General features: G+C 54.2%; 2 protein-coding genes across 2 annotated transcripts in view; one reads left to right on the forward strand and one right to left on the reverse strand.

Annotated features, from left to right (window-relative positions):
* On the reverse strand, positions 2513-12506 carry MRPL21 (mitochondrial ribosomal protein L21). Its single transcript, XM_005700038.3, has 7 exons — positions 12377-12506; positions 8458-8515; positions 6467-6552; positions 5729-5892; positions 4190-4242; positions 3736-3839; positions 2513-2630 (listed from the first exon to the last, which is right to left on the reverse strand). The coding sequence occupies exons 1-7, from the start codon at positions 12474-12476 to the stop codon at positions 2566-2568; spliced, it is 630 nt and encodes a 209-aa protein (XP_005700095.3). The 5' UTR covers positions 12477-12506; the 3' UTR covers positions 2513-2565.
* The window catches only part of IGHMBP2 (immunoglobulin mu binding protein 2), a 28292-nt gene continuing 24946 nt past the window's right edge, over positions 12542-15887 (forward strand). Inside the window, exons 1-2 of the mRNA XM_018043276.1 lie at positions 12542-12698; positions 14347-14516. Of these exons, the coding sequence (XP_017898765.1) occupies positions 12613-12698; positions 14347-14516 (256 nt within the window). The 5' untranslated portion in view covers positions 12542-12612. The remainder of the gene's footprint in view (positions 12699-14346; positions 14517-15887) is intronic.

Below are 15887 nucleotides of genomic sequence, written 5' to 3' on the forward strand. Positions count from 1 at the left end.
GGACTTTCTTATGACCTCAGGCAGAAACTCGGTGTCCTGGGAGCAATAATCCTTGTGTTCCCCTCTCTCCCAGCCCCTGGTGACCTCAAGTCTACTTTCTATCTCTGAATCTGCCTATTCTGGGTATTTCATATAAGTTGCTGTTGCTAAGTCATGTCTGACTGTGACCCCATGGACTGCAGCACGCCAGGCTTCCCTGTCTTTCACCGTCTCCTGGAGTTTGCTCCAATTCATGTCCACTGAGTCAATGGTGCCGTCCAACCATCTCATCATCTGTCATCCCCTTCTCCTCCCACCTTCAGTCATTCCCAGCATCAGGGTCTTTTCCAATGAGTCAGTTCTTCGCATCAGGTGGCCAAAATACTGGAGCTTCAGCTTCAGTATCAGTCCTTCCAACGAATATTCAGGACTGATTTCCTTTAGGATTGACTGGTTTGATCTCCTTGCAGTCCAGGGGACTCTCAAGAGTCTTTTCCAGCAGCACAATTTAAAGTATGTATTCTTCGGCACCCAGCCTTCTTTATGGCCCGGCTCTCACATACGTGTGTGACTGGAAAAACAGCTTTGACTCTACAGAACTTTACTGGCACAGGGATGTCCCAGTAGAACCATACGACGTTTGTCCTTTTGTGTCTGGCTTCTTCCACTCAGCAGTGTCCTCAAGGTCATCTGTCCTGTAATGTGTATCAGAACCCCATTCCTTTTTTTGGCCATGCTGTGTGGCTTGTGGGATCTTAGGTCCCTGACCAGGGAAGCCCCACCATTCCTTTTTATTGCTGAGTAATATTCCATCGTTAGAATTAATATTGCATTGGAGAAGGAAATGGCAACCCATTCCAGTATTCTTGCCTGGAAAATCCCATGGATGGAGAACCCTTGTAGGCTACAGTCCATGGGGTCGTAAAGAGTCAGACACCACTGAGAGATTTCACTTCACTGATATTCCATTCCAAGTATAGGCTGCATTTGTTTATCCATCTCTGGATGGACGTGAGTCACTTCTGCCCTCTGGCTGTTGTGAAGGATGCCTAGCCTGGTTCCTAAAAGGAGTAAACTTTCGCCAGTGCATCGCCGGAGTCAGTGCCCCGTAAGCACAGCACCAGCTCCCCAGAGCCCAGTGGCCTTGCCTTGTTCTAGATCACAAACCGGCCGAGTACTGGCTGGGCAGTTACTGTTGACCAGGGTCCTCCACAGGAGAGGGTGCCAGGCTGGCCCGGAGGACTGGGAGAGCCAGGCTCCAGGATCCAGAACCCTGACTCTCACAGAAGTCCACAAGAGTTATGAACTATGGTGTGTGGAGTCATCCCAGGTCCCGAGGTGCCTGGGTCAGAGGGACAGCTCTGCACGCGGAGGTGGACCCCCGCCCCTGCAGGACCACAGCGAGAACCGCCAGCCAGAATCCGGGATCTCCACACGCAGAACTGCTGCCCCCTGCTGTACAGGGAGGGCACTGCCGTGTCCCTCAGGGTTGGACCAGCGGGCATTCCCCAGTGCCGCGAGGGTGACCGGTACCTGAAGAGGGGCAGGGAGGAGGGGTAGGTCTCCTGAGGATGGGCCTCAGCCTTTCTCAGCCCCCCACCCCTCGTCACAGGGACGACCCTCCATGGACTTGCAAAGCCATCTTGCAGAATAAACTGTTAACTTTATCTGGCTTGATAAGGCTTTTTGTGCTGCTTGAAAGTCCTAACTTTGCTCTTGGAGCAAAGCCCGGTCTCTGTGAAGGACACAGAACCAGGGGTCTGGACTGTCTGGGAGCACCCTCCCAAAGTCCTTCCATCTGCCCTCCAGCCCTGGCCACTCTGGTTCGGGACCCCTCCCTTTGCACAGGGGTGAGCTGCCTGCCTGACCCACTCCCACAGGCCTGGGCAGCCCCCGCCCTCCTGGGATCCCGAAAGGCTGCTGTCAAGGTCTAGTCTGGAACTGCTCTGGCCGCTCTGCTCTGAAGTTCACGTCCAGCTCCCAGAAGGTGCTGTGCCGCTGCCCTGGGGCTCCAGGCGCACTGCCTGCCCCGGCCGCCTGCTGAGCTGTGCCGCCCACCGGCACCGTGACCCTCCTTCCCTGCTGGACCCTGCGGAGCTGAAGGACGAGGGTGGGGGCTCAGCGCCCAGACCCCTGGTTTGAATCCCAGCTTCAGAGAAAAGCAAACCACTAGCAGCAGTAATTGGATTACCCAGGAGATGGCACTTTGTTTCATTTCGCCCAGAAGCGGAATCCAGATCGTGTTTCTTGCAGTCAGCTCTGGGCCCTAGCTGTGCCCCACATCACGCCCGTGGCCCCGCAGTGCCGGGGGGAGGGCGGCTGGTAACGCCAGCCTGTCTTTACAAAAGCGTCCAAGCTCCAGCCCCAGGAGGGCCATGCTTGTGATTCTTCCCGAATTCCTGGCCTCTCTGGCTCAGGGAGGCTGCTGCTTACTAAGAATAAACTCTCAGTCAGGGCGCTCAGTCTAGAACCACCCACAACAGGATTTAGCTTTTCGTATCAGAGTTTTCTACAGCAAAACATAGAAACCTGGTCTCTTCAGAAAACAGATTTATTTTTACATTTCTATAAATATCAGCTGGACGATCAACACAGACAGGGAGCAATCTCGATGGTGTTTATCCGGAGGACAGTCTGCGGGTTCACGATGACTATGAGAGAGAAAAGGGCCGGGGCGTCAGCGTAGACCTCGATGCTGTGAACGAGCTACCGTGAGACCAGCCACCGACCGCTCAGCCCACGGCGGTCAGACTCAGCGAGGTCCTGCGTGGTTTGTCCCTGGGCACGCACACCACAGGCCTCACCACTGACTCCCCGAGCCCCGTGAGACGCACCAGGGGCTGTGACACCCCGGGAGCCCTTGCCGCGGCTCCTGGCCTCGCCCCTCCATGTGCCTGGAGACCCCCGCATGGCATGGTGCAGGGGAGGGTGGTGGCATCTGATGACCCGAGGCTGCTGGAGGAGAGCTTTCCTAATGAGCTGACTCTAGGAAAGCTGAAGCTACATTGCCAGTGCGTTTTGCCACCTGTGACTGAGGACTGGACTGATGCACATCTGCAGGGGGTGGGCTCCTGAGGATTCCAGCACCCAAGGATGCTCCAGGCCGTCACACTAGATGGCGAAGTGTCTGCGTGTAACCTACACACTCCCTCCCGTACACGCTAATCCATCTCCAGATCACGTGTACGGCCTAACACTCCATAAACGCCCATGTGAATAGGTGGAAACACAAAGGAAATTCTATGTAAGTAGCTGTGATTCTGCTGGTCTCATTCCTCTGTAGAAACGAGCCATTGTGCAAGCATGCGTGTACCCGTGTGGATGCGTGTGTACCCGTGTGGATGCGTGTGTGCCCGGCAGCACAAGAATGAGCTCCGCCCACCTCGGGGCTGTAGGAGGCGGTCTCACCCTCACGCTCTAAGATCGCCCCCTGGGTGGAGGCGGGCACTCCCTGCACTCCAGGCAGCACCCACCGACAGGGCGTCCTCTGCCTGCATGTCCATTTCCTGGGGGGACTCCGGACTTGCTGCGGGGGTCTCAGCAGCCGCTGATGCTTCCAGCCGTGCCTCCCAGGGCCGCACCCTCCAGTGGGCGGCCTCTTCCCACCCCTGGTCAGAGTGGGGACAGGGCCGCGCCCACCCACTGGCCTCGCTGGTCTCCGGGCGCCTCAGAGGGCAGGTGCCTGTCCGACTCGCCCAGGGCAGGACTCGGGGCAATACCCGGAGGACGGGAGCATGGCAGCTTCCTCCAACTTACTTCTCTTCCTCTTGTAGTTTTTCCTTTTCTGAAACCTCATGTTGACTCTCGGCCACGATTCCGTCTTTTCGATGACCGTGGCTTCTACTCGGACGAGATCCTTTCTAGAAGACAGGAGAGTGAGCAGTGATGCACCTTCTTATTTCTCCATTTTCCTGGCACTTCACACACGAGAACTTCTAAAATAAAACTTCCTTTTCTGCTGCTCATCAGTGTCCCCCCCCGGCCCCCGCCGACACTACACGGTGAGGGACAGGGTCGTCCCACAGCCAGTCCTGAAAGGGCCAAACTGCAGCGAAGCAGTAACAGGCCAGATGTGGTCAGGACGCTCTGCACGTGGGGCACTAAATGCCCACAAACCACAGTGTCCGCGTGTCGAGCTTGGGGCTGACCGGGTGTGACGGAGCCCCCGCCCCCCCCGCCCCCCCCCGCCCGGCCCTCGAGGGCATGTTACCCAAGCAGGGGTCTGCCAAGGAGAGTGAAGTCATCAGCCCCAACCAGCAGGACCTGGAACCAAACAGGTGTGTCACCAAAAGATAACACAGCCACAGAACAGAGTCGCCCGGACAGGCGAGACGGAGACAGGCTGGAGAGGGAGGCGGCTCGCCGTCTCCCTAGGGACACAGGCCCGTCTGACTGGCACAGGGGGGCGTGGGGCCTGGTGCCACGACCAGTCAGCAGATCACCTCCTCCGGAAACGGACTTAAACCTTCTCACTGCAGTATATACACCCAGGGAAACATGTACAAACCAGACAGTGGGGGTCTTTAAGCCGTTGACAGTCCTGCAGATTCTGTGAAGATTTAGGTGCAAGGGTGTTCTTTCAATGACTGCAAAACCCTGCCCGCCCCTGGCAGCAGGAGGGCAGCCGTGCCGCCGGGGCTGGCCTCAGATGGAGACAGCCCTGAGACCCGAGTGCAGGGCGTCTTATTAGACGCTGGGAGACTTGTCTGGAATTCTACAGATCAGAAGAAAATTCGATCACATTAAGCCTAAACGTAGAAAAACAGAGCCTATTTTGTAACAACATCCATGGACTATGTATGTTAGGCAATGACAGAGAACCTTGTTTCACTCACTCTCAGCCTGACATGGTCTCTATTGCTGGGTTTCCTATATTATGAAAATCTTCTTTACTGGGTGGGGCTTCCTATGCTTTTGTTAGTGTGAAATGTTTCAAAAGAATGTCTTTTAAGAAACCCTTACAGGTATGGTTCTGAAGTGTCCGATTTTAGACGTAAGAAGGAAACATGCTCTTGTCCGTGAGCTTGTGATGGAGCCCCAGAGGCCCCACGGGGAAGGCGCTGTGCTGACCACGGGTGTCCCCATAGCACCCTCATTCAGCTCTGAGTCAAGTGGTCCTGCTCAGACCACAGGCTGTGGGCGGACCACCTGAGAAAGAGGAGCGTGATGCTGCCCTGGGTGTAAATACACCAAGCAGCTGTGGTCGCAAAGGAGGAGTTTCAAATTATAAAGAAAACCATCTGTCATATTACATCATGTCAATAGTTAACTATGTCATAGAAACAGGATCTGGTGCGGAGATCTCATATTTTATCTACAGCAGAACAGGCAAAAGCCAAGCAGGTCCCTGAACACAACAAACAGAACCCTAAGTGGAAGCCTTCACCCATGGCTAAGAACAGCACAGACCACAGAGTGGTTCGAGAGGCCAGAGTGTGACCGGGGTCCAGGGAGATGGCTCGAAACCAGCGCTTGCTGCTTAGGGCAGCAGCGGCCGCCGCACCTCACGCCAGGGGAGTGGGAGACAGACCCACAGACACACACTCCTCCTTGGGGAAACGTGCTGAGTGTCTCCCCGTCGGGCCAAGTAAGGGCCGCCCTCGGGGGCATCTCCCCTCACCCCCAGGCTCCTCTGCGCCCGCCCAGCCAGCCTGCCCAGTCCCAGGAAGGGTGCTGGCCTTCTCCACCAGAGTCGACCCTGGGGAGCAGGGACCGAGTCCCAGGTACACTGAGAAACCCACGGTCTCACCTTCTCCAGCCGAATCCGCTCTCCGCAGGCAACGTCTAACTTGTTCTCAATTAGAATCAGGTCTTCAGAGGTGACTTTCCACTGGTGGCTGGCGAAGTGCACCACGGCGAAGAGCCTGCCATACTGGCCCCTGGTGATGAGCTTGTTCACCTTCTCCACGACCTCTGCAGGGGGAAGGACGGTCAGGGTCACAGCTCTGCCCCTGCCCATGTGCCCTGCGCCCCCCAGAGCTGCGCGACCCTGCGCATCCATGGACTGGCGGCAGGGCGCGTGCCGGGGGCTCCTCCCTGCTCTGCCACCACTGCCTTCAACCATATCTAAAACCAGGAAGAGTCCACGCGTTGCTATGGATTTCCAGGTTTTAGAAACCGAGGACCCTCCCTGCCTCCAAGCGCTGGGCACGGCCGGTACGCTGCCCTCCTCCCGGCACCTGCGCTGGGGCCGCTTCCACCAAGGAGAGTGCTCCTTGTTCTCTTTCCCTGAACACCCACGTTTCTACCAACAGCGGGGAGCCCGGCCGCCACCTGTGTCAGCGGCCTGCTACTCAGCCGGTGCCCTGGGAGGCTTTGCTAAGTGAACGAGGGTTCTGAATCCTGGTGCTAAGTAAACTTCAGCGTTCCTGCCTTGCTGCATCCTGTGAACAGGAACGCCCACATTGTGCCTGTCTCGGGTACCTAGAAACGGGAGGCCCTGTTCCGTGGCCAGGCCACCCCTCCCCCTCGCTTCTGCCCCCCTCACCTGCGTGGTGTCTGGCCTCCTCCACGGGGTCTGGCAGCACAACTTCTGGCCAAGGTGGTGAACTCAGTGAGGTTTTAGGAACGTATCTGTAAAAGTATTTTTTTGCACGCAGGTCACACACACGTGAAAAGACAGTTCCAAACCTGTGAGCCAGGGCTGTGCTCGGCACACCAGAAAGGACAAGGGTCCAGCATGTCTCTGACACTCGAGTGGCTGACAGGGCAGCAGCCCCCACATTCGTGGGGGAGCAAACTCTGCCCCCCAAGTGTCTCTTAGGCGTGTGGATTACTTCAAGCTGAAAACAGTCAAGGCCCAAGACTCCGGAAGAAAACTCTGGCAGAAGGCAGGCAGGCCTGGGTCTGCACGCAGCTGCCTGGAGATGGCGGGCCTGTCCTGACACAGCTTCCCCAGAAAGGATGCGGGAACACGCGGGACCAGAGGATAGGGGCTGCTCCTGTCCCGCGGTCTCTGCAGGCCCCGCAAACATTTGTCCACCAAACACTTGCTTTTCCACCTCCACGTGGACTGCCTTCTCCCCCTCCTGAAGTCCCAGACCCCTACACTCAGCATCCTCTTTCGTTTTTAGCTGAAGGAGCTGTTTCAGCAGAGGGCTTCAGCCGTTCTGGCGCATGACTCATTTCTCCCAGGTCTCTCCCGTGTGTGCAGGTTATTAAACTCGGGTCTGATTTTCTCCTGTTAACCTGTCTCACGTCAACTGAACTCTTTGACCAGCCAGAAGACCCTGGACAACTGGGGAAACTGCTGCTTCCAGCACAGGCCCAGGCCCCCCGGCACAGTCACAGCAGGTATGCTGAACAGACGTCCCTGTTGGAGTCAACGGGCCCCCAAACTAGGCTGTGCTTTAAAGTTGTGCATCGTGTCTGAGGCTCAGGACCCCGGGGGGCCCAGCAGCAGCAGCCAGGAAGAGGGACAATGCTGCAAGGGGGCCGGGGCAGCAGTGACTGCTTGGGGCAGCACTGGGGAATCAGCCGGGCTCATGAAAGTGCCCGCTCAGGGTTTCTGCCTCCAGCCTCACCTGGGGAGCCCACTGCTCCTTCAGGGAAACAGCAGGCCCCAGGCCCCCCGCTGCTGAGACTCTCGCTGCAGGAGTGCAGGCGGCTGTACTGAGAGCCTCCTAGTGCCAGGCGCTCGCCGAAGCGCTTTTGTAAGGCATTTACTTACCGAGGTGCAGCTGACTTATAACGGTGTTAGTTTCTGCTGTATAGCAAAGTGGCTCAGTCACACACGCATATGTACAATTTCTTTCGCTGGTGCTCTATCAGAGGATACTGATGTGGCTCCCTGGGCCACAGAGAGACCTCGCCGTCTACCCACGCTGCGTGTCACACCGTGGGGCCTCATGCTGATGTGACGGTTTGTAACTGCTAATCCAGTCTCCCAATCCCCCCCTCCTTCCCTCCCCCCGCTTGGCAAGTCCATCTAACGAGCTCTCTGGATGCAGAAATTCACTTGACTCTCATGAAAACCCATTGCGATGCAGCCTGATACCGCTTCCATTTCTCGAAGAGGAACTGAAGCCCAAGGACGACCCTGTTCCTGGACCCGGGCTGCAAGGGCTGGCACAGGACCCTGTATATTCCTACTCAAGTGTGATTTTGTTAAATTTACCTTTTTTAGTTTATATTTTTATTTATTTTTTTAATCTAAATATACAGTTTAACACTAAACATGCTCCTTCAAATTACATAAGGCCCTCCAGAGAGTCCGTCCTGTGATTCAACCTTCCTGGTTAGAAATTTCCCAATTAGGAGTTAAAAACTTTTCCTTAAAAAGACACAGCCATGCCTGGCCCAGAACACCTTCTCTTTGGACTCTTGAGGTTCCATCTGTATTTCTATGTGTTAAGGGTCTGAGTAAAATACTGTCAAAACAGTTAAAACTTATATATTCTTAAAACCTAAATGTTCGAAGTTTTGACTACAGAAGAAAAGAAAGGAAGAGAGTCAGCAAAACCCACATTTTGATATTACCCTTGTGGAGATGAAGCGCTCTGCGAACTGAACCTCTGAGAAGCGGACCACAGGGAAGCTGAGGAACGAGAGAGACACACTTGGTTACTAGGACGAAACACAAACTGCCCCTTATGATGCTCAATGCACAGCTGCTGCTAGTGTGGCTGGCACCCGACTCAAACCATCACAACACACCTACAGAAGCGCCCAGAAAGAGAACTAAGACCATCACTCACTCACAGCTACTGGCTACTACCATAAGCATCAAGGGGCGTTCACCACACCATCGAGAAGGGCCTGAAACCGAATCATCTACCTGCTAACTCATTCCTTGACGCCAAGTGCCCAAGTTGAGGCCCGTTTGGCACCCGAGTGGGAGCAGCCTCCAGGACACCCCTCCTGGGGCTCTCGGAGCCCTGAGCCCTGCTCCCCCCTCCAAGAGAGTGGCTCTCAGTGACAAAGAGCGTACGGCAGGAGTGACAGGCCAGCCCCTCCAGAGGAGGTGGTCAGAGGGCAGCTGCCGGCCTGGCGTCCTCGCTGCAGCAGGACCACTGTGCTGTGAGCGGCCCAGGGAGGCCCCTGGGATCCCACCTTCCCAGTTCAGGTCAGTGGCTCAGTCATGTCCGACTCTCTGCAACCCCATGGACTGCTGCACACCAGGCTTCCCGGTCTGGGGAAGCCAGGAAGCAGCTTCTGCCGGCCCTGCTGATTCTTAACCTGAAACAGCCTGACTTGAATCTAACGAGATGGGGAGCCAGCTCAGCTGCCTGCATCCTGACCCTCAGCGATGGGTGACACAGTACACGTTATCTTAAGCTGCTGGGTTTAGGGTAACTCAGGACACAGCATCAGATAATAATACACCTAGGGACAAAGGCACCCACAGCCTGCTGAGAAGGGCCCAGAGACAAAATGCGCCATGCTTAGGTGCTAGAAGCAGAGGGCAGATCTCTCAATAACTACTGTTGGTTTTTCAACTGAGCTATAATTTATATGCCATGAAGTTCACTCTTTAAAAGCTCACTCATTAGCAGCTGCTCCCAATTCCTGGTCTCCTGAGCTGGTTTTTCCTGCCCGCCACCATCTCGGTGTGCTTGCGGTCTAAACCCGGGTCTTTGTGCTCAGTCGTGTCCCACTCTGTGGCCCCGTGGACTGCAGCCCGTCAGGCTCCTCTGTCCATGGGATTCTCCAGGAAAGAAGGCTGGAGTGGGTTGCCCTAAAACCTGGTCCTTACCTCTTCTTTATGTATGGCCTTTCCTCTGGGATTACATCTATTTGAATGGATTTCAGCGTCATCTGTACACCCCTGACTCCCAAGTGGATACCTGCGGCCTGGACTCAGACACAACAGGCCTGTCTGCTGACATTACCTGGTCGTCACCTGTCTCAGAACCTAACAAAGGCTCCTGATCTGCCCCTCCCACCTGCTTCTCTCACACTCCTCCACATCTCACATGATGGCGACTTCACCCTTCCAGCTGCTCAGGCCAAAAGCTTCAGTCATTTATGACTTTTCTCTCTCACACCCCACAGCTACCAACCTGTCAGCAAATCCCCTGCCTCTTTTTGAGACATCCAGGCTCTGAGCACTTCAATCAGCCAAGCTGCCTGGCTTGTAACTGATACCCTGCTCTCACCCTTGCCTCTCTCTCTGCACAGCAGCTAGAGGGCAGGGGACTTCCCTGGTGGTCAAGAGGTTAAGACTTCATGTTTCACTGCAGGGGGCACAGGTTCGATACCTGGTCAGGGAACTAAGATCCCACATACCATGTGGGTTGGGCAAAAATCCCCCCAAAACCAGAAAAACAAACTGAGGACAGTTTGTTACTCTTTATATGGCATATAACTTTATGGCATATAAATAGGACAGTTTGTCAAGTTACTATTTAGGGTAACCCTCCAAGAGTGTCTCATTTCATTCTGAGAAAAAGGCAGTCTTCACAGTGGCCAGCACAGTGGGCAGCTGGTAGTGTGACCCCATCTCTCTGGGCCTTGCCTCATGAGCTTCCCCTTGTTCCCTGCACACCTGCCATTCGGGCCTCCTGGTTATTCCTGGAAGATGCCAAGTACAATGGCCTATGCCTTGACTGCTCGTCCTCGGGACAACCCCAACCCCAGGAGGCCCCCTAGGTTAATCCCCTATTTCCTCTGGGTCTCCACTCAAACACCATCTCACTAGAGAAGGCTCCCCCAACCATCCTATTTAAAATTGAACACTTTCCTCCCAACTCGTGCTTTATTTTTCTCCATAAGACTTACCAGCTTTGGACCTGCTACGTAATTTGCTTCTTCTTAGGCTTCAAACATACTATGTAATTTGCTTCTGCATAAAATTGCTCATCTCTCTGTAAACGCCTCCCCCCGTTAGAATGTGAACTCCGTAAAAACAGGGGTTTGTTTTACGAATTTAACTGATGTATTCACCATCCTGGACCAGACTGACTTGTAATGGATGCCCAATAAATGGCAAATGAATGAATGAATGAAATCTCTTCTAAGCCATCAAATGAAGCCCCTGCGGAATACCCCACAGTTGGGAACTCACGATTGGCCTCTCTTGAAAGCCAGGTGGCTCAGTAGTAAAGAATCTGCCTGTCAGTGCAGGAGATGCAGGTTCGGTCCCTGGGTCAAGAAGATTTCCCCGAGGAGGAGATGGCAAGCCACTATGGTATTCTTGCCTGAAAACTCCCATAGGGAAGCCTGGCGGGCTATAGTCCATGGGGTCACAAAGAGTCGGATACAATCAACAGACTGAGCGTGCCTGGGAGCCATCTCACTGGTGAAAGCTCAGAAACTTTCTGCACCTGATCTGCCTCCCTGTCATTCCTGCCTATGGCCTTAGCTTAGCTCTGACCCCACCAGGAACAAGTGTGCACCCTCCTGTCCCCCAGGACCATCCTTCAGTCCCTGTGAACTGTGACGGTGTCCGTCCCGATTCCTTCACTGACTCTTCAAGATCCTGCCTCTTCACCGTTTTGGTCACCCTCTCTTTACTCAGCTCACTTCACCTGTGTTTCTATCTGAAAACGGGGGTGGCGGGGGCGGGAACTGAGCACAGCATTCTAGAGGTAGGTCTCTGTTGGTAGAACAAAGTAAGTCCCACCGCTTTTTATAAAAACTTCCCTGCCTGCTTAAACCCAAGTTTCATTATGGAAAATGATAAGCACACAAAAGTCAAGAGAATAGGGAGTCCTCCTGTATCCCTTCCTAGACTCAACAGTCATCAACTCATAGCCAAGCCTGACTCATTCACAATGTCTCTGCTCCAACTCTGTGGTGTATTTTTAAGGAATTGTCAGGGTAACTTCTACGAAAGATAAAGCATCTTAAAAACAAACAAAGATAACCACAACATCATTATCATACCTCAACGAGGGAAAACGTCTCTACATACACAAACATTCCTTCACACAAATATACACTCCAACCATTTTGAGGAGAGGTTTATAGTGTTTTTGACCAACAAAACCTTGCTGAGCTTCATGACAACTCAGTGCCTAAAATACAGGTGTAGCTTTTGCTGGACTGGTTACCTCTGGGCAAGGGCATTCGCCACCGTTTTCCAGATGAGGACAGGGAAGCTTAAAGGGTGGCTTGCAGCCTGGGGAGTGATGGTTAAAGCATAGGCTTTGGAGCCGGACCAAGCTGTCTGATTCAGTCCTCTCCCACTTCCCCGCTGTATGACCAAGGACAAGTTACCTAACCATTCTGAGCCTCAGGTTGCTCCCCAACTTAAATGGAGCGTATATGGAAGATGGAGAGCTATCATCAATATTTAAGCTATTAACTAAAGGAACCAGGGTCTGAACCTAGGGTTTCCACGACCGGTAATCACCGCCATCAAAAAAAGCGATTAACACCGGTCAGACGCAGACACACGTGGCAGGGCGCCCCGTGTGCCCAGCTTCCTCCGTTCACCCCGCGGGGCGGGCCTTACCGGCTCCGGGTCCCGACGCTCTCAGGACGCTTCGGCTGCATGCAGACGCCAGCCGCCCGAAGGTGACCGGCAGGGCCCAGGCTACCACGGCCGCCGCCATCTTCCCGCAGCCTCCGCCGAGAGCGGAAGCGGAAGTGGTGCGAGCCTGGTGCGTCGACGCACCGGGTCCGGCCGGGAGCAGCGCCGCGCGCGGCAGCCGGACCTCGGCGGCTCTGGGCCCGGGCCGGCCTGCGGCCATGGCCTCGACACCTGTGGAGAGCTTCGTGACCAAGCAGTTGGAGCTGCTGGAGCTCGAGCGAGACGCGGAGGTCGAGGAGCGCAGGTACGGCCGCCGGCCCGGGCCTCTCGGTGTCGGCCCGGCGTCTCCCCCAGGGTCCGCCCCTCTCCCAGCTGAGACCACACAGATGAAGCCTCCAGGGGCTCGGCCTGACAAGCTTAGGGCCGGGATTTGCCCTCCTGACTGTGAAGGGGGCTCGGCCGCCTCCAAGGATGGAAGCCTCTTCACCCTCCGGGGCGGCCCGTTCCGTTTTGGGGACCCCCCCCTTGGGAGGGTCTTCTCCCCCTGAAGTGCCCCTCTGAACTTTGCCCCGTGGGCCCAGCCTGTCTCCCCACTTCCATCCCCATCGTGTTCTCCGCCCTCTTCCCTCCTCGGCCCCCCGTTAGTGTTTGCGCCTGTTCCTTGCCGGGCCTCGAATGAGATGCAGTCGTTGATAATGGGCCCCGGGCGACCGGTGTGAGCGGAAGGGCCCGGTGGGGGCGCGAACGGCCCGCTTCCAGCCTGACAGGTGCTGAGCTGTGTGTGCAGGCCGAGTGCTGTGGAGGGGTGGGAGCAGGACCGCCGACCCTGCGGAGCCTTAGTGGCGGATGGCTTCCTGGAGGCGGTGGTGCCTGAGCACAGCTTGCAGAAAAATAAGGGTTAAAGAGTTTGCGGGGAGGAGTTTCCTGGAGAAGATGTGGGAAGGCAGCGCACCCCTGCAGCCAGAGCTGGAGCCCTGAAAACGTCGGGCTTTCACCCCTAAGGCTGAAACTGAGAGCTGACATTTATTGAGGGGCGTAAAAACACTCCACAGGCATCAGTCGCTTTAAACCTCACATCAGCTCTGCGAGATTGGTTACTGCGGTAACCGATTCTCATCTCAGGTCTAAGCAGGCTGGGACAGAGAAGTTAAGTCACTTGCCCCAGGTAACACAGGGTGAACCAGGATTTGGGGTCACGCGGGCTGATGCTAGAGTTTGTACTCAACCACTGTGCTGCCTACGTGGAGAGGATTTGCTTTAGAAGTTTTTGATTATGATGGTTGAGAGTTGGGAGTCCTGTTGCCCTCAGTGGGATCCGCGCCCCACCATTTATGGCTGGGTGACTTTGCAACCTTAGTCATCTTGTCTGTAAAATGAGATCATCCTTACAGCAAACCAGTGAGGTGGGAATGCAGTGATCTAAAAGTCAAGGGCTCAGCACCGTCCGTAGTACAGAGTAAGCACCCATGGAAAGATGCACAGGGGTCCGATTGAGAAGGGCCTGGGGAAGAAGCTTGTGTTATAGTGCGTGTGTGCGTGTGTGTGCGTGTGTGCGTGTGACGAGCTGCATGTGGGATCTTAATTCCCCAACTGGGGATTGAACCTGTGCCTCCTGAATTGGAAGCACAGTCTTCACTGCTGAATGGCCAGAGGGGTCCCTCTTATTTTATATTCTTGGGCAGAGGATGGCCCTTGGCAGTGAGGGTGCAGGGGTGGATTCTGGGTGCAAATGGGGGGCCCTGGTGGGACAGTGACTCAAAGGGCCCAGGAGAGAAGGCAAAGGTGAGTGCGGGCGCTGTGAGGAGGGCATGGGGGTCTGTAGGAGGAACAGGTTTGAGAGGAGGCAGGTTTGGAGTTTCCCGTGCATAGACTTCCTCTGTTCCTCCTGCATGTTTGGAAGTAAAAACTGGTAAAATATAAATACTGAAGTCTCAACATTGGGTGTTTCCCAGATCCTGGCAGGAAAATGTCTCTCTGAAGGAACTCCAGAACCGAGGCGTCTGTTTGCTGAAGCTGCAGGTATCCAGCCAGCGGACCGGGCTGTACGGACGGCTGCTCATTACCCTCGAGCCCAGGAGATGTGTGTCTGCGGCTGTTCTTCCCAGTAACAGCTTTACTTCCGGTCTGTACCTTGTCGACAAGGGTGTGCGTGGAATATTGCAGTCTTCAGATGTGGGCTGTAAAGATCTGGTCACATAGGACCAGCTGGGGAGTAAAGCTTTGCAGTGGAGAACTCTCACTTAGAAATCCAGCAGTTACGAGGCTTTCTGGTAGGTTAGATCAGCACTCTCCAGACAGGCAGACACCAGCTGAACACCTGAAATATGGCTGGTGATTCCTGCTCATGTAAAATGCACAAGAGATTTTGAAGATTTAGTACTGTTAAAAAAAAAAAGAGTAATTTCTATGACTACCAATTATGTTTTGAAATGAAAATATTTTTCACATATTGGGTTAAGTAAACTACTATTAAAATTAGCTGTTTCTTTTTGGTTGTTGAATGTGGCTTCCCAGGTGACTTAGTGGTAAGGAACCAGCCTGCCAAAGCAGGAGACATGGGTTCGATCCCTGGGTTGGGAAGATTCCCTGGAGAAGAAAATGGCAACCCACTCTAGTATTCTTGCCTGAGAAATCCCATGAACAGAGGAGCCTGGCAGGCTACAGTCCATGGGGTTGCAAAGAGTCAGACATGACTGAGCTCACACACACAACAACACACAAATGTAGCTACTAGAAAATGTAAGGTTACACATGACTCTCATTTCTTGTTTTGTTTTTTTTTTTCCCCATAATATCACAGTATATATATATATTTAAATTTTATTTTTAATTGGAGGGTAATTACTTTCTAATGTTGTGTTGCTTTCTGCCATACATCAGCATGAATCAGCCATAGGTATACATATGTCCTCTCTCTCTCGAACCTCCCGCCGCCTTCCCTCCCCATAGCTCTGGACCAGATGGTTCGTTGTACATAGCTATGTAGTCCCAGACCTTCCTTGTACTAAGAACACTTTGGCTAAGCTTATGGCAGCCCTGTTGGAAAGAAGGGGCAGTTCGAAGAAGCTTCTTAACCTCACACCTGGGACTCTCGTTTTCAATCAGACCTGGAAACGGAGACAGCAGCACCGCCAAGCACTCCGCGTTCTCTGGAAAAGTCTCTCAGCCCTGATTTGATGATGGCAGGGTTTGTTGGTTTCATATTTTGACTTTCTGGCCTCTTGCCCCCCGCTTGTTGGAATCCTGGCTGCGTTTGGAGACAGATGGGAGGAGGGGAAGCTGATAGTCGGAGTCAGATCTTACACACTGTGTTGCTGAGGGGCCAAGAGTCAGTCACCTGTCCTCTAAAGACAGTCGAGCTTTCGGCCTTACCATCAGGATTAAGTGGGCAGGACCGAATGTCCCTGCTGGGTGTTTGTAAACTCTGCAAACCAAAGGCAAAATGTATTATGTTCAGTTAGGAAGTGCTGTGGAGGGCAGGACCTTCGAGGTT

The sequence above is a fragment of the Capra hircus genome, chromosome 29 (assembly GCF_001704415.2).
Source record: "Capra hircus breed San Clemente chromosome 29, ASM170441v1, whole genome shotgun sequence".
In the NCBI taxonomy this organism is placed as follows: domain Eukaryota; kingdom Metazoa; phylum Chordata; class Mammalia; order Artiodactyla; family Bovidae; genus Capra; species Capra hircus.